We start from the raw sequence: 18,593 nt of genomic DNA on the forward strand, positions 1-18,593 counted from the left end.
TCATTATTTGTTTTATATAATATCAAAGAATATATATATCAGAAGAATGAGTAATCCGCGGTTTTCCCTGCAACAGTTTTCCATGTGATCGAGGTCGGGATGTATATGACTTTTTGTGATCATTCTTCTGATATATTTTCATTATATAGAAAGTCATTTATTCCAATCTCCATAACTATATTATATAACAGTAAAACATGTATATAAGATTAGTATTACTATAACTGTGTCTTACCATAGCTGCACATTCATTCATTCATTGATAACATTTAATTAGATAACTTTCATTTGAATCAGATTTTATAACTACTGTAGTGTTAATTATGCCCAAACAATCCTAGGCCTAGCAATGCTAAGAAGCCTGGCCTAGCCTAGAAAAGCAGCGATACCAGATAGAAACTTCGCCAGGCAACTGAAACTAATCTAGGCTAATTCTGAGTCTTGTAAAATTGTTTTTATTAATTAATCCAAATTATAAAAACGATTTAAAGCTAATTTAAATACTTTTGGTAAAGTCTCTCCAAAAATTCTGTCGCGATACGATCTGAATTGTTATAGATTTGAAAATAATTTTTTTTTCCATCCACAGAAAAGAATTATGGCGCTAAGTTAACATATATAAATTACAAGAGAAATACATTTCCGGTCACTTTAAGATCTAATTAGCAAATATCTTTACCTTCTCCAGAATTTATTCGTGTTTTGATTTCCTTAACCTTAGCCTCCGGTCCAGGCCTTCGGTAGATACCTTCTTGGTACAGTCCATGTAATTCAATATGATAAATACATTTTTCAATAATTTTAGGTATCATGCTACTTCCACGAGTCAACGAGGAGAGTGCTGTACCAAATATCTGACCCTGTTTTCCGATTGGTTGACCATTGCACTTTCCGACCAACTTTGATAAACACTTTTTATGTAGCGAAAGCTTACAATCTGAAAAAATGAAAAACGTATGCATTTGATAAAATCCTGTTTTGTTATTAGATTCCCCAACTTGTATTACTATGCTTTTTCCTTACAATGTATGCATTAGTATTTTGAGTACTAATAACAGGTTTGATAAGGAAAAACAATAGCATGTTATGGTTTTTGTGATATTACCGGTAGCATTTGTAAACATTCAACACGTATATATTGTTACTTTAAAGATGTAATGAAGGTCAAAATATTCTAAATTTAAATTGGCCATATCAAAGTAATATTAAAGTTATTCACTTTAAGTCGAAAATTTGAGCCAAAAACAACAATTTTACATAATTAACAGGTAAATTAATTTGATTACATTTCGTCTGGAAAATCATCGCGAGCGAAAGTAAACAAAGATTTCAAACCACGAGTATACATAATGCATGATGCTAATTAGGATTGTTTACAACTCGTCACAATTGAGAAGGTGTTTTATGATTATGCATACAGAGTAGCCAAACAAGCTCGTTGCATTATGAGATATGTTTTGATCAAAAACTTTGACTGGAAGTCAATGTTATTTTTTGAACAAAAAAAACGTCTATTTCAGTTTTTTTTTTTCCGACTAATTTTGGTAACTATTATGATGAAACATTTTTTTCGAAATATTTATTTTTTATTTTTTTTGGAATTAGTCAAAGGGACAATACATCCTTAACTTTAGAAATGCAATAATACATTGCCAGTATTCAACATTTTGATTAGAAAATGATTACAGCTATTATAAAATACATTTTTTTTAAATAATACAGAAGCTTTTATAATACCCTTTCTAAAAAAATAGTAAACTTTAAACTATTAAATAAAAAAGTAAATCATATTTTAGACAATATTTAAATATTTTAATATATACAGTATTTAATATATTTTTAAATAAAATATACACAGTATTTGAAATAAAAAATAACTAAAACACAGGTTTTAACAAAGCAATGTGCTCATCTGTTCTATTATCATGGCCACAATTAGATAGACACCCTAGCAAACAAGCATTTCCTTATTAGCTACAGTCAAAGCCAATCAAACAGCTTATATCTAAATTAACAACTTCCATGTACACTGGCCAGGCCTGTCCTCTCATTATCAAGTTAAACAAAAACAAAGTAAAACTACGCAAATGTAGGCCATAGCTTAATTAAATCCAGAAATTTCAAACAATTCATTTTGCATATTTTATCTACATTTTGTATAAAATACTATTTATACTATTTGTCTGTACAAAAAACGGATATTAGGATGTTAAAGAGTCAATTTATTGAATATATTGTTTTGGAAAATGTTTTCAAGGAAGTGAACTAGAATTATTTTAAAATTCATGTTAATTTTTTGTCTATAAAGTAAACACACATCAGCCAGTGATGACTATGCAGTCTTCTGTTTCCTTGGAAAAATACAATAAACAAAATACGAATTGTGAAGGAAACAAGGAATAACAATTAAAAACAGATTGTGGTCAAGATAAAATAATACAGTCATCGGAAACCAACATTCTCATTTATGGAGTTCTAAGAAACATTTGAAATATTGTTAGCTTTCCTGTTTTGTATTGTACTAATGTAACATCAACTTAAATTATACGTTTTATACAGTGATACAAAAAAAATATTGATAAAAAAAGTGTACAGAAACAAATTTATTTGGATTTCTTGTTTGTCCAGTTTAGTTAGATGGTAGAATGAATCAATGCTGTAACCTATTCAAATATAGTATACTTTAAGAGGGAAGGGAAACATTCAAACAAATTTTTTGTTTTTTCTTATGTAAGGAGAAATGAACTAAGTATTCTTTTAGTATAACTTTATTATTATTATTATTATTATTAAGTCTATATAATTGACATCCATTTTGATTTTCATATTTATTTAGTGAACCCTGCTGTTGGATTTATAATAATAATCATTTACTACTAAGTTATTCAATCATTATGGAAATATTAAAATAAAATTAGAAAACGGCATGGCAACTAGAGATTATAAAATTATTAATGCCTAGATAAGAGGATATTAATTTATCTTGGTTCAGACTGAGTCTTAGGAAGTGGTGGCTGCCAAACTCAGGATGACAAGAGTAAACATGTACACCACTCAATCAACTCATGATTAATTAAATGCCAATAGAAATCAAAATTATACATTTTTTAGTAAAAAATATTGTTAGCTTGCCATTGCTAATTTTACCTTGTTCCGAATTCCTTTCAGGACACACAACTATAGTCAGGTACAGGAAACTAAACTCATGACAAAACTTTATGTGACAACAAAATGTCACACTTTTTTTGTCAAACTAGTTGGAAACAGATCTTTAAGGTGTAATCTTTTATTTTATATCACTATTTTCATAAAGGAACTAGATCCTATGAGATGTTTTTTATTTCATTGTTCCTGACATCAATAGGATTTCTTCATAGACTATATCATTCAACAGGGCACATTCACTTATCTGTACCTATTTTCTCTTAAATTGTACTATGTTGTTGCTCAAACTATCTTTCTCATGGGTTCAACCATTTTTATTATGAAATATTATATTGTTCTTGAAACTATACTAAAGAGCAATGAATGTATTGCTCTGATTCTTAAAACTCATTTTATCAAAAGAAACACAATAACTTACCTTGACAAAGATGTCCCTTTTCCATAAGCCATAAGAAATTATTACAAATTTCACAAAGGGTTGGAATATTAAATTGATAATTATGGAAATGATGTCCCTGAATTTCAATCACATCTTCTTTCTTTTCCTTCTTCTTTTTTGGTACCTTCTGCTGGTAAATCAATAAAAAATATTTTAATAAATTTTGATAGTGCACAATCTTTTAATTCAAGTAATAAACCTTATCTTAAAAGCAATGTACACTACTGTAGAACAATTGTATGTAGATACCATTAACCGCTCTTGGTATATGTCTGCATTAAAAACAATTACAAAAATTGAAGCAAAACACAGTTGGTTTACATATGAAATTATTACACCTTGATCTTAGCAAAACAGTGGAAATTGTTAAAGTGTTAAAGACTCGGATATGCATACACAAAATGTGTTTTGTCATTGGACAAGAAGAAGGTGGAAATTAGTAAATGTCAACTGTAGACAAGAAAAACATAACTATCAATTGTTCTTTCAATACTATTACTATTAATATTTCCTAGATCGATTAGGAAATGCTAAAAAAAGATAACCTTTGACTCAGCAATGAAAAAAAAAGTGACTGTAAAATATACTAACTATATTAAGTAAAATGAAATGCTTGACAATAATTTATTGATCTCTCGATTTATTACACGTTTTCATTTGCGAACCCCGAGAAATCTTGGAAGGAAAGCCTAGTTAATATTTGATTAAGAACTCGGAACAAAAACAAGCTTCTCATCAGTGTGTTATTTTTAAAATAAAATAGTATTGACACTATGTAAACCTGGTTACAACTTGTTATAAGTTGTTACATTTTGCAGATGTGAAAAGGGTATTAAACAAGAAATGTATTTCTATGAAAATGGCATAAATTAAATGGGGATAGAAGTTCAATAATATTGTAGTTCTTAGATCCATGATGATAGCCTTCTTTAAGTAAGCTTACATTCCATTACTGGCTATATCTACTTTAACACAGATAAAATAATTATACATTAATTATTTTTACCAAAACAATCCTACTATTGATGTTGACATGAAACATTTAAATGCTGTATAATGTCAAAACATAATAACATGCTGACGAAAACCTGTAATTTTAATGTATGATTTCCAAGTAGATGCTTTTATCGCTCAAATACAGAATAGTGTTAACAAACACTCAAAATATTACGATTTATCATTAAATAATTCCAAGTACTAGTTTAATGTGAAAACACACATAACTCAAATCCTAAGAGATGAAGGTGAAATATGGAAAGGCAGTATCCATCGAGAATATTATTCATATTGCCAAGTAATGTTTAATGTGTATTTTGAGAAAATATGAATTTCTTAACCCATAGTTTTATTTGAGAATCAATTACATCTATTCAGTGCAATTAATTACTAAATATTTCAAAGGTAGATGCATTGAAATTGGAGGCAATCCGGACCAGGATTCCAACTCTGGACCACTTTAAGGCTGTGAGATGATGGCCAAATTGTGATCGGTTATTATTTTGATATTTCTGTTTACCAATTTACCAAGGTTAAAAAATCTAAATCAAATTGACTGCCAGTCATTTAAAAAACACTAAAATAAGGGTACTGTTCTTTAAAATTGAAACCTATAAAATATATTTGACGTTTAGCTAATGGTAGAGGTATGCTGTTGGCATGCTAACCGTGGACGTGGACGTTTCATTCGTCGGGGTTTGACTGAAGATTAAAATCACGGATGCATCACTGGATTAGCGTTAGTAAAGCTGACCTGTGCTTCTAGCTTTATAAATGCATAACAGCTGTTTAACGCTTATCTGTGGCCTAAGTTCAGAGATATGTATGCCGCGTACATAACGCTACCCTAACGCTATTGTGAGTGTAAACATACCCTGTGCAATGACATAAACTGACCTTCTTTTTGGCTGGTTTGTAATGATGCATGAACTCATCCAAGAAACCACGGAATGCATTGATACCCAACGTGATGGGAAATTGAGCGTTTGTCTGCTCTTGTTTTGCAGTGTTTTGCAACACCTGCTCAAACTCCGACATCAAATCCTTGTATTGTAGCGATAATTCGTTATTATCCTGTATTAAAAATAAGGGAATAAATACTTGACTCTACGAAAAAAATAGATTAGGATAGCCAGATCTTAAGAAATAAGAGATTAAATAAGTTAAAAGCTAAGTTAAATAGTAAAATATCAACATATAAAAATGCAAATTAGATTTCATATAGCATCACTATCAGGAATAAAGCAATGTTAACTGATGGACTAATCCTTAAATATAATCCTAAAACAGGATCTAAAAATGCAGGAAATTCATGTCATACAGATACCATTAGAATAGAGGTTAAAATAACATGTTTGTTTCCAATTTTATACTACAGTAATCATTGGTGCATAATGCTTGTCTAGTCTCACTCTAGCAACAAAATGACGAAAACTTCCAGGATTTAATTGAGAACAATTAGGAATACTAACAAAGTTATCCACGCTATAAAATTAGATAGGAGAATTAGTCATTAACACCATGAAAATCACAAATTGCAATGTTTCCAGAAGAGAGTAAATGTATTTTGGTTGAAACATTTGTAGAACTCCCATAAGTTGTAATTGTAAAAATGTAAGTAAAAATTGTTCTTTTATACTTGAAAATGGTTTCCATCATATATTTTGATAATAAAAACCATATTAAATTGTTGGCATACTAATTAATATTACCTGCATTGCCATAGACTGATGAGTTAATAGATTATTTCTATATCTATCCATTGCACTTTTGAACACTTTATCAACTTTGGTGTGTTGGCTTTTTCCTTTATTTATTTCTGCAATCTAAAAAAAAAGATTGATCTAAGTTTCTCATGATGAAATTGAATATTTCAAATCAAAAAATGTATCTGATACTTAATTTGGAAAGCAACATTAAATGTTATAAGATGTACATACACATTGGAGGAGCTAAATTGGCTAAGATAGGTTCATTGATAATTTTATGTAGGCTTACTGTTGACTTGACAATATGACAAAACTAAAATTGACTGATTTATTTAATTGTTGTTTTACAAGCATCTTTTAACAGGCGGCCTGCGGCCAAATACGGCTCGCGAGTGCTTTTCATATGTCCCGCGAAGAAAAAAATAAATAAAAGTAATGTTAAAAAGAGACTCCTTAAAGCCCGTGAGATTCCAGCCTTTGTCGCATGGTTCCTGTAAGCAGGGCTCTCAATAGTAACCTGCTCATTCAACCATGTAGTTTCAATTCTGAGTGGACCTAGCATCTCAAATGTTTGTAATGTTCTACATTCTATATCTGGCCTGCGACATTATTAGTAGACCTTCTTTAACAAGAACAATGGCGATCTCCGGTTGAAATTTTTCTCTGTTGTTTTGAGTGACGATGAAATTATTAATTACATGATGATGCAGACTCAAAAAACACAAAAATGTTTTTACAAATACTTTATGTATTTAAACAAATTCAGAGTTTCGTGTATCATTTCATTCATTAAACTTATTCATGCCAAATGCCAAAAAAAGATATCAATTTTCAATGAATTGTAGGATTAAATATAATAGATTTTAAATCATACCTTTGATTTTAGAAATTCATCCATCTGGTTTAATTCTGATGCATCTGAAATAACCTGATTAGTTGGGTATCGCCACTGAGTCTTCCGATGAATGCTCATATTACTAGGGGTCGTTTTTGTCTTCCCTTCTGGAGAACTAGTTGGGGGCGTCATCGTCATCGCACGTGTCCTCAAAGCAAGGTGTTCAACTGGAACTTGTCCTGATATGGTTTGGCGCTTCTTTTTTGATCGTACTTTCCAGTTAAACTTAGGCTTATTAGATGGGCTACGTGTTACTGATGATTTTTCATTACGAGTTTTATCTTCAGCTGATGTAGGCGATAATGAGTTCTTGGGATCTTGCTGTTGTTTTTTAGATGTTTTCCTTCTAAAAGAACCTGGTAATAATGATGATGGTTTGCTTGTACTTTCCTATATCAAAATATAAACATTCATTAAACATTTCAAACATTTATTTGTATACACATCATAACAAACTAAGTACTGTATATTAATTAAATCATTGTATATTTCACTTTATGGTATAAAAAAAACACAAACAAAAATTACAATTTACAATTCTAAGTTTAGTTAGTTCTTGCACATTTTTTAAAAATGTTTCCAATTATGTGTTTTTTTACTCAGAAAGTGGTAAAAAACATTATTATTTAAAAAACTTTATTTTAATAGTACAGTAACTATACTATTAAATAAGTGTACACCAAATACTATTTTTACTAGGTTTCTGCCTGTAAGCATTTTAAACGGTAGGAAATCATCTTCATTATTAAGGGAGTAAATATCTAGCTATGATTCATTCAAGTTAGTTCATAAACTAATATAAAATTGAGAATTTTAATCAAAAGGTTTTTATTCAAAATGTTTTTATTTAAAAGTTTGCATTGGAGAGTCCAAACAATTAAAATTAATTAAATATTTCCTGACTGGAAATAAATTGGTTTCCAATTAATTTGCAATGACTGGAGCACTAGAAATTCACATTTTTTTTCACATAGTTTTCTATTTATTTTATAAAAAGTGAAAGTATTTAAATAATATATTACTATATATATTTTTCTGCCAAGGTTCTGCTGTGGTTATATACTAATTCGCATGGGATGAGTAAGTAAACAAAAGCGCACTCCTCCGTGATAAAAGTACACATTTTTTTTTTTTAAATGAATTGTATCAAGAATAAAATTTGGAACTATTTACAGTCATTGATTTTGTTATAAAAAAAGTATTCCTTCACATTGAAATACCTGAAAGCAATACTAGATTATGGAACTTTGTTTAAATGTTGACACTGTTGATCACAAACAAACTCCTTATAGCTAAACTTATTGATTGTAGAATTAAGTCATCTGCTCTGAACTGGTTCATCTCGTATCTTAGTGAGATATCTCAAGTTGTTCAAATCAACACAATCTACTCATATGGAAGTGAACATCAGTGTGCCCCAATGTTCTATATTTGGACCTTTATTGTTTATTATTGTTAACTCTCTACCTACTGTAATGTCACTCAATCGAAGTTTGTTTGCAGACAACACTACAATCTTATGTAACTCATCTAATCCCACTCTACTTCAAAATGAATTAAATTCAAAATTGCTAAATGGTTTGAGGAAAATAGACTTACATTGAATATCAAGAAGACTAAATTTATGATCTTTGGAACAAACCACACTTTATCCAAATTTTCAAATACTGTATTTCCCTAATCTACAATGGAACTCGTATTGACAGATGGTCACAACATATTTACAATTTGACATGTAAAATCTGTGTGTGTGTAATAATGTAAATTACTTTGTTAGTTGCCTTTTAATTATTTTTATTATATTAATGTTTCTCTACTGAACCACTTTGAAAATCAAATTAATTTGTTTACTAACCTTAGGCTTAGTTGGCGTAATATTTTCTTTATTCATCTCCTGCCGATCCTTCTTAATGGGTTCAAATAACGCTTTTCTGTCCAGATCTCTTGAATCCGATTTACTTCTTTCCACTTTAACATCAGCCATCAATCGTTCCTCACCGATATCCGATTTCCGTCGTTCGTTTTTAAACCTTGATATCCTACCGCCAGATCGTAATTCTGTTTTTTTACGTTGAGGTTCAACAACTGGTTTTGTCTGTTCTTCCTTTATTGCTGATTTCCTTCGCTCTTCTTTTATTTCATATTTTCTCCTTTCTTCCCTTAATTCCTGTTTCCTGCTTTCTTCTAAATACTCAGATCTTCTCCAATCATCTTTGCTAGATGGTTTACGCCTTTCTCCATCTCTCAGCTCACTTCGCAACTCTATAACTTTATCATTGATATCGATGTCTTTTTCTGCAATTATTTCTTGCTCAAACTTTTTCTCACAAGCACGCATCTCCACAAGTCTTTTAGCTTCTTTCACACGATTTTCTTCCTCACTAGCAACTCCCTCTGCTTTACTTTGAACTAGACCAGCTAGCTCTTCTTTGATTCTGTTAACATTTCCAGACGCCAATTGATATTTTGAATCAGAGACGGTTTCAGATTGTTTACGTTGTATCCCTTCGACATAAGCTGCAGTAATGTCCTTGACTCTGTTTGAAAGAATTAATATAATATGTCTCAGATGAACATCAAAGTAAACACCATGAACAAAAAAATCATATAAATTCCCCAGCATAAATAACATCACCAAAACTGAAGATAAACCCACAACATTTGTTAGGCTCTGTTGCAAGATGGAAAGCGAATACTCCAAAACAATCCCCATTTTGTATTTTTGGGTGTCAATTTGTGGAAATCCCAAAGCCTACTACTACATCATTATATTGCAGTTATGAATGGTTTCTGTTCACTGCTACAACTTTCAATAGCTTGCTTAACTATTTGTTACAGTTGAGTGAACATCCTGGACTACCACACAATGATATCATAATAAAAATTAGCCAATAGGAAGTAAGAATATAGTCTGTTTGAGGTTACTCATGGTATAAGGTGAGACACCCACATTGATGACATCATGGAGGAAACATCACATTTATTATTATTGATAATACGAATCTATTTTCTGTAAGGCCTATTTAAAAAAAATGAGAATCACAAATGTTCTCTTTTCTGTTTCTGTTCTTTCCTGTTTTAGTATAGTTAGCGTACATGAACTTTATAAATCTGATCTACATACAGTATGCTTGATCTACACTAAACATCCTCATTCCTGTTATTATATTTATTTTCAATTCTATCTCCAATTCAGAATACTTATATATGATACTTATGTATGATATCACTTTATGTGTTTAGCAGTATTTTACTGCAAAGAGTAAAATATATCAAATACCAATACTGAAAATTAATATTTAATCTGATTTTTCTAATGCTTAGAAATGATAATTTCCATTAAAAAAAAAGTTGATAATACAAAACTTAGTGCAATAGATGTTCGATTACATTTAGGCCAGGATGTTTAAAGATTAAATCAATTATTGATGAGTATGTCGACATAGCATAAAACATAGTTTCTTCTAAATTGAATATACTGAGCCATCGAAACTTAAGCCACTACCGCATAGATTGGAAACTTGTTGTTATAAAAAATAATGAAAGATGCCAACAAAAATAACTAGATTCTTTCGGTTTTGTTATATATCTATTTTGTATATACCTTGGTGCATGTTTCAGCATAAAACATCAGAAGACAACAGACATACCTTGGTGCATGTTTCAGCATAAAACATCAGAAGACAACAGACATACCTTGGTGCATGTTTCAGCATAAAACATCAGAAGACAACAGACATACCTTGGTGCATGTTGCAGGGTAAAACATCAGGTAAAACAAACTGACATACCTTGATGCATGTTGCAGGGTAAAACATCAGAAGACAACAGACATACCTTGGTGCATGTTGCAGGGTAAAACATCAGAAGACAACAGACATACCTTGGTGCATGTTTCAGCGTAAAACATCAGAAGACAACAGACATACCTTGGTGCATGTTGCAGGGTAAAACATCAGAAGACAACAGACATACCTTGGTGCATGTTTCAGGGTAAAACATCAGAAGACAACAGACATACCTTGGTGCATGTTTCAGGGTAAAACATCAGAAGACAACAGACATACCTTGGTGCATGTTTCAGGGTAAAACATCAGAAGACAACAGACATACCTTGGTGCATGTTGCAGGGTAAAACATCAGAAGACAACAGACATACCTTGGTGCATGTTTCAGGGTAAAACATCAGAAGACAACAGACATACCTTGGTGCATGTTTCAGGGTAAAACAAGCAGACATACCTTGGTGCATGTTTCAGGGTAAAAACATCAGAGGACAACAGACATACCTTGGTGCATGTTTCAGCATAAAACATCAGAGGACAAGAGAAATACCTTGGTGCATGTTTCAGGGTAAAACAAGCAGACATACCTTGGTGCATGTTTCAGCGTAAAACATCAGAGGACAGACATATACCTTGGTGCATGTTTCAGCGTAAAACATCAGGTAAAACAAACAGACATACCTTGGTGCATGTTTCAGTGAATCTGTTACTGGTCTGCTGTCGTCAATATCTTCTAGCGAGATCATTGTTGGAGATGAGGTCAATGTACTTTCAGACTGCGAAGGTGACGGTACATTCTTCTTTGTGGGTAGTATGTGATGTCGGTATGAGGAATCATCTAAGAGGTTTTCATCAGAGCCAGAGGAAGCATCAAGAATGCCACTGCTTCTGTATATACAATCAATTTAAAATCTTGTATTACATGTAAAATAGTATTGTAGTGAAAACCATACATTTTATATTGTATGAAAGGTTTTTCTTTTTGGCTAATAAAGATACAAAGATATATGACTTAGAAGCAAACTAAAAAATATGAAAAAACACACCCTTCAGATTCAGTGGTTCTTGTTCTACAGCGTACATCATAATCTTCTTCTCCATCGACATGAACACCCTCATCACTTCTAATAGATAACTCATCTTCACTTTCAGCTTTGGACACATTTGCATCCTGTAAACATTGTAATTCTTCTAATTGTCGTTCTTTTTCCATCTCTAACATCTTTTGTCTTTCTTCTTCTTTTCTTTCAGCTTCATCAAGCAGACGTTCCCTGTCATCTAATAATGCTTCCAATCTTCAATAATAACATACAATGATAAATATTAAAATACAATATACTGTATATGGTAGAACAAACCTAATTTAAATATTAATGTTGAAAGAGTTTTATTATTTAAAAAACAAACCAATAATCTTACTTTCGTCTGGACTTATTTCCTCGAATGTAACATTGCATCCATAGAACTCCTCGTTTTAATTTATCAAAGAGAGTTTTATGTTTGTAGGCCCTCCATGAGCCTTGCAGGAAGGCAACAGCACTTTCACGTAGTGCTTGTTCCTTTATCTCCTGGTAGATTTGACGCTGCTGGTAACCGCGAAACAAGGCCTAGAATATTCAAAATAAAACATTAGTATTACATGCAATTTTTACTATGAACATCGTACAACTTTCTGTATTAGTCTTAAAGTCATTATATTGTCATATATAAAATAAGTCATATATAAAACTTACATATAAACATCACAGGCACATAATAAATTTTAAACTTTTAAATGTGATATACTGAAACTTAATAAACTAATTTGTATATTTCCCTAAATTCCTCTTTAGAGAAAAGAAAGCAACTCAGCCTATATATCAAAACAGTACTGTCTGTAGATTGGATATAATATAATATAAATCCCGCTTCGTGAATTGAGATACTGAGAGTGTATCAATTTGATTTCTGGTGAGCATATGTATAATTGAGGTACAGTTCCACCGTACCACGTCAAAGTGTTAAAGAGTTGCTATACAATCGAATTTTAAGAAATCAAATAAATTAATTAAATTTCAGTATATATATCTCTGGGTATATATAAATCCTAAGGCAAATTACTGAAAAAATGACAATTCTGTGGGTATCAGTAGCTGGATCTCAAAAATAGAAAAAAAAAAGCAAAAAGCGAAATCAAAACGATAAAGTAAAACAGCCAGAAAAGTTAGCAGAGCTTTCGGGCAACATTAGCCCTTCATCGAGTGCAAGTGAAGGAATTTGGATAACGTCATAGTATCTGGGTATATATATATAGTCATTGCACTGATGAAGGACTAGTGTTGCCCGAAAGCTCTGCTAATTTTTCTGGCTGTTTTGAATTTAGCTTTTTGCTTATTTTATATCTCCATTGAGATCCAGCCACTGATACCCACAGCATCTATATATTAATGCTACTAAATTATTCGCGTATATTACGTATCTCCTCCAATACCACTGAACGGTACGTGCTCACATTTGGCACACTGATATTTATTGATGGGCCGCACACAATAGGCTATCTTACTTTCTTGAATTTTAAGGATAAACACTAAAAAAGGCAAACAATAGTAGTAATTTGACATCTCAGCGACCATGTTACGTGACTGCAGTAACTACGCCTTAGCCAGATCTACAAATACTATGCCGGGCCGCTATCAAAACAGTCTTTAGTCAACAGTATCGAATGATCGCGTTGTTGAAGTTTTACACCTATTCTTTGAACAGAATGACGGTAAATCATGGTTTGGCTCAGTGAGTAAAATGCCATGACCATTGATATCAATGCTTAGTACGTTTGTGTTCAATCCGCGACATGTGTAATTATTAAGTATCACCGGTTAAAGCTCAAAATCAAAACTAGACCACAATGTAATTACTTTTAATTATCAGAGTACGCTTTTGTTATACTTGCCTATGCAAAGTATAACCACATAGGGCAGAAAAAGACCATGCGAAGCACGGGTTTAAACTGATAGTTTTTATTATTTTCAGTAATTTGCTTTTGAACTTATATAGTCATATAAATTCCTGTCATTTGAAATATGGAAGTGAAATTAAGTCATCGTATTAATATATATAGGCGCATCACATCTTTTTGGCACATAAAATTTGATAGAGCTTAAAGCAATGAAGGGAAAAAAACATCATTTAAAAATGATAATCTTTACAAAAATGGGATAATAAAGAATGGACATACACATGAATCCACTTGATAGGTACATTACATACAATATGCAATGTTTGTGAATTAGAAAAAAAACCTTTATTAAGCCTATTTTCGAGATGACGTTGTGTTGAATTGTGTTCAACAATTTTACAGGAAGAGGGGTAAATAAAAACGCTAAATTTGACATTATCGATCCTAAGAAATTATTTAAACTTCCACCACAGCAAAAAACACAAGGTCAGGATTTTAAACTATACAAAAGTAGACCTAAACATAATATTTGAAAGAGAGCATATACTGTGAGAGTACCCATATCAAAAAGATATAGCTCTATATCTAGTATTAGCCTTATAAGCTATCGCCTTAATAGATATAACCCTATTACCTATTAAGTACCTACAACTTTAACAATTTGAATTATTATTATTATTATTTTACTATTCCAAACCAAATCTATTCAAATATTTTATTTAAATAAATACACATAATTCTATGCTAATAGCTAAGAATTCTTACTTGAAATGTTACAATTCCTTGTTTTACTCGAAGATATCTACGACGTTGAAGAACACCACGTATCCACCACTGAATAACTATTATTCGTTTTAACACCAGAGCATGCAAAGCGTCTTGCAACTTGGCTCGCTCTGTCTCTCGTAAAAATATCTGTAATGAAACCGATGTAATGATGTTTAGTTGTATTTCCACATACAATTTATAGAAATATTGAATCCGAGATCAGTTTATTTAGCAGCACAGCATCCTATTACAGGACCCACGTGGAAATAAGAACACTTTCTTGTGATCAAGGTCTGTTCCTTTACCCATTTGTTGGTGGTTTTTTTTTTAATTACCCGCACCTTGGCAGATAACTCTTTGTGATTTTCATCAAGAGCCAACTTCCTGTGGATTAACAATGGCATGTTTCACACAAAGTTACGCGCAGGCGCAGTAAAAATTGTAAAACGCGCAAAATTAATTTCTAATCAAGTTTCTATACGTTTCAGAACATTTTAAGCACGTCAAATTTTTCATTTTTTTGGCGTTGCGCACAGCTTGTACATAGCATAGAAAGGTCGTTATTGCAATTTATTTTTGTTGTTCATACCTTCTGTGATAGATTTCACATTTTTATGAATTTTAATTGCAAAATAATGACGCACATGCACATTGAACTTGAAAAAATATGCCTACTTTAAATCTTTAGGAAGACCATTGACCCACCATTTTTTCAACTAATTTTGAAAGCTAATGAGTTGTTGATATGAATTCATGTAACTCGAAAAGTTGTCGGATGTCATCAAATGGCCACTCGAATAAAAAAAAAATGGATTTTTGTCTATTTCTTCATAGCTTATCGCATTTAATAGAACACATCTCGCTTATTCAATTTTCCCCCAGTTTTTTATATTGTCTAGGTTAATCAATTATCTTTCACATGAGTTACAACTAGTTTAATTTGGTTGACGTCATCACGTCAACCAATTTGAATAACGTGGGTCAATTATTTTCATCTTTACAGTCAATTTCAATATGTTATAGCTTGTCAGAATAAAAAGTGATACTCATGATTAAAACGTTTTCTGAAAGCTGTTGAAGTGTAGATAAGAATTCATGTAAACATTTTGACAATCTGATGTTGTGACGTCACCCAAATGGCCAGTTAAATAAAAAAAAGTCTGATTTTCATCTTTTGCGTCATAGTTCATCACATTTAAAGGAGCGCACATCTCGATTCTATGTATCAAAATTTCTTATGTTGTTGCTAAAACAATTATCTTACGAAAATGTTATCTTCATATTTAATTTTAATGACGTTATGTTAAACATTTGGGTCCAGTAATTTCAACTATGCTACACTGTATGTAGATATATACAGTATTATACTGTATATACTAGGCACAAAATATACAGAATTATTTAAATCAAAAATTTAGCACCACCATATTATTATCGAGTCATAAGTGTAATCTTTTTCTGTTTTCTAGCGTACGTGCACATGGCGTTGTTGGTGCGGATAACTAACTCGTCAAAGTGACGAGTTCAAATCTAGTTAATAATTGTTCTATCTAAGTTTTTTGTTTTTAATATGTATGTACAATATTTAATTTTCCTTGAATGCTTAATAAAGAAACTGAAACTTTTGTTGAATTTAACAAGTGTGTATGTGCTAAACATAGCAGGTAAAAATACTTCACCTCAAAACTAATGATTACTGCTAACATTACAAAAATTAAGAACTCACCCTAGATTGTCCTATTTGGTAGTGCTTGGGGTCCAATTTCATCGACTTCAGAAACACTTGAATATCTTCTAAAGTTGATGATAAACCATTTTGAAGTAGGATTTTATAATATTGACAAAATTCCTGCAATAAAAAGAACATGTAGTTTCAATAAGGAAGGAAAAGACATTGAAAACACATTGAAAAGGAGAGACATTTTAGAAAAAAAATTACCTCTTTTGTAAGTCTCACATTGTAACCTGATTGACGAATGCGGACTGTCTCTAGCATACCAGTGTAGCGCAGTTGACGCATCACAAGTTCCTCATCCAGTTCGCATGGTTTCTTTTCCGAATTTGATTTGATACATCGAACAAAAAATGGATTCGCTTGATTTAATGTTTCCATTAATCTATTTAGAGACAACTGATAAAGAGAGAATATATGGTATAAATTTGTTTTATTTTGTATAAAGTAGAAAATTATATACTATAGGTATTGATGGAGGAGACTTGAATTATAAATGGTTAAACAATGTTTTTATTATTATTTCTGTTGGTTACGTTTCCCTGCACAGCATTGTTTGTCATCGTTTCGTGAACAAGGCCTATGTATTTTCAATGTATAGCCTTGTTATTACATATTTATTGATATGTGGCATTGGTGGAGGTTTGCGCGAGTGCTAACCCTAACCCTAGTTTTAAAATCATTCTAATGTAAATTCCTGGTTTTGAAATGAGATAATTGTTAAACTAAATGAAGTCACTTACTTGAAACTGAGCACTGACCGTTGGAGGTTGTTTCTTAGCACCAGATGTTCTCTTCCACCCACCACTGCTACGTCCGGCAACCTTTTTCAAGGATTTTAAATCTCTTAGTGCCTATAAAAACCAAATTTCAGATTACAATATAAATTATAAAAAAAATACAGAACAATAGTGTACAAATACATCAAACTTTATATTTAAATTAAAAGACTTTAATTAATTAACTGAAACACAAATCCAGTCACTAACTAACGGTAACTATTCCCAAATTCAATAACGTTCTGTAGCGCTCAAACACCAGATCTAGAATGCATATTAGAATTTGAATAAAAGTATTTATGTTTGTATTATGTAACACTTGCTTAAGGTCTTACCTTAACTTGCACTTGCGGTTTGAAAGATTTGCTTCGTCTGTCAATAAACAAAGTATAAACAGATTGATTAATATTAATCTCAGAAAAGTATAAAAATACATACATTAAAATTAGTATTACCAATCAACATAACAATAAATCACATGAAACCTTTATTATAGTAATACATCAATCAACATTACATTAACATTAGATTAGTATATTCAATTACCATTAAATTATTTAAAACTTGCCTTTTAATTCTGTGTCCATTAAAATACCTAGTACTACCAGGTCAATAACTACTGACAAGTTTTGTCAGATATACAAGTTATTTGTACTCTCTCACAAATTAGATGAAACAGCATGGAACTCATCATTAGAATGTGTAAATCTAATTATAAAGGAGTTTAAATAGAGTACTTACGTTGCAGGTTGGTATCTATACATTAAAAAATAGAAACATCCGCCACTTTTTACAGTTATAACACCAACAGCTACATGCATGTTAAGTACACGTCTCCAAGCTTAAAAAATACTAGTTGCCCTTGTGGTCTTTAGTAACAGCACATACTAAACATTACATAGATAGCCAATGTCCTAACATAACCAAACCAAAGTGGTAACTGATCATTTTGAGACTTATGCGCAATATTTGAGAGTAACTTTTGGCTAGTTTCTCAGGTGTGTATAAAACAAGCCTTCAGTGTGACAACTATTTCATTAATTGGTTTACCTGCTTTATTAGGTTTTTATACAAAGAAAGATCGTAAAATGACTTTGGTCTACAGTAAACTTCATTGTAAACAAATGCATTGGAGATGATGTAATTTTGCAGCTGCTCAATAGAACACTACCTATAAACCCAAAGGTGTCATATCTGTCCAATTGGTTTATAGGCATTCTAATATTTATTTCCAATTGTAACCAATCTCCCTTTGGGAACACTACAGCCTATGCATTATTATATATCACTAAAGAATAATCTGAATATAATAATAAAGAGAATACTATATACTATACTTTAGACCTAAAGGTATGTTCACACTCAGGATGTATGGTAATCTGTCTGGTTA

The 18,593-nt window shown here is 31.3% G+C and overlaps 1 protein-coding gene across 5 annotated transcripts in view; it reads right to left on the reverse strand.

Moving 5' to 3' along the window:
* The window catches only part of LOC140052111 (unconventional myosin-IXb-like), a 70,473-nt gene that overhangs the window by 7,939 nt on the left and 43,941 nt on the right, over positions 1-18,593 (reverse strand). For 4 of the 5 annotated variants that reach the window (XM_072097527.1, XM_072097525.1, XM_072097523.1 and 1 more), the window contains 14 exons: positions 17,539-17,575; positions 17,168-17,278; positions 16,632-16,823; positions 16,419-16,541; positions 14,690-14,839; positions 12,409-12,596; positions 12,036-12,284; positions 11,671-11,877; positions 9,060-9,741; positions 7,184-7,594; positions 6,313-6,426; positions 5,498-5,674; positions 3,584-3,734; positions 680-937 (listed from right to left, as the gene is read on the reverse strand). In XM_072097527.1, the coding sequence (XP_071953628.1) occupies positions 680-937; positions 3,584-3,734; positions 5,498-5,674; positions 6,313-6,426; positions 7,184-7,594; positions 9,060-9,741; positions 11,671-11,877; positions 12,036-12,284; positions 12,409-12,596; positions 14,690-14,839; positions 16,419-16,541; positions 16,632-16,823; positions 17,168-17,278; positions 17,539-17,575 (3,050 nt within the window). The remainder of the gene's footprint in view (positions 1-679; positions 938-3,583; positions 3,735-5,497; positions 5,675-6,312; positions 6,427-7,183; positions 7,595-9,059; positions 9,742-11,670; positions 11,878-12,035; positions 12,285-12,408; positions 12,597-14,689; positions 14,840-16,418; positions 16,542-16,631; positions 16,824-17,167; positions 17,279-17,538; positions 17,576-18,593) is intronic. The other variant, XM_072097524.1, reaches the window with a different exon arrangement.

The sequence above is a fragment of the Antedon mediterranea genome, chromosome 6 (assembly GCF_964355755.1).
Source record: "Antedon mediterranea chromosome 6, ecAntMedi1.1, whole genome shotgun sequence".
NCBI lineage: Eukaryota > Metazoa > Echinodermata > Crinoidea > Comatulida > Antedonidae > Antedon > Antedon mediterranea.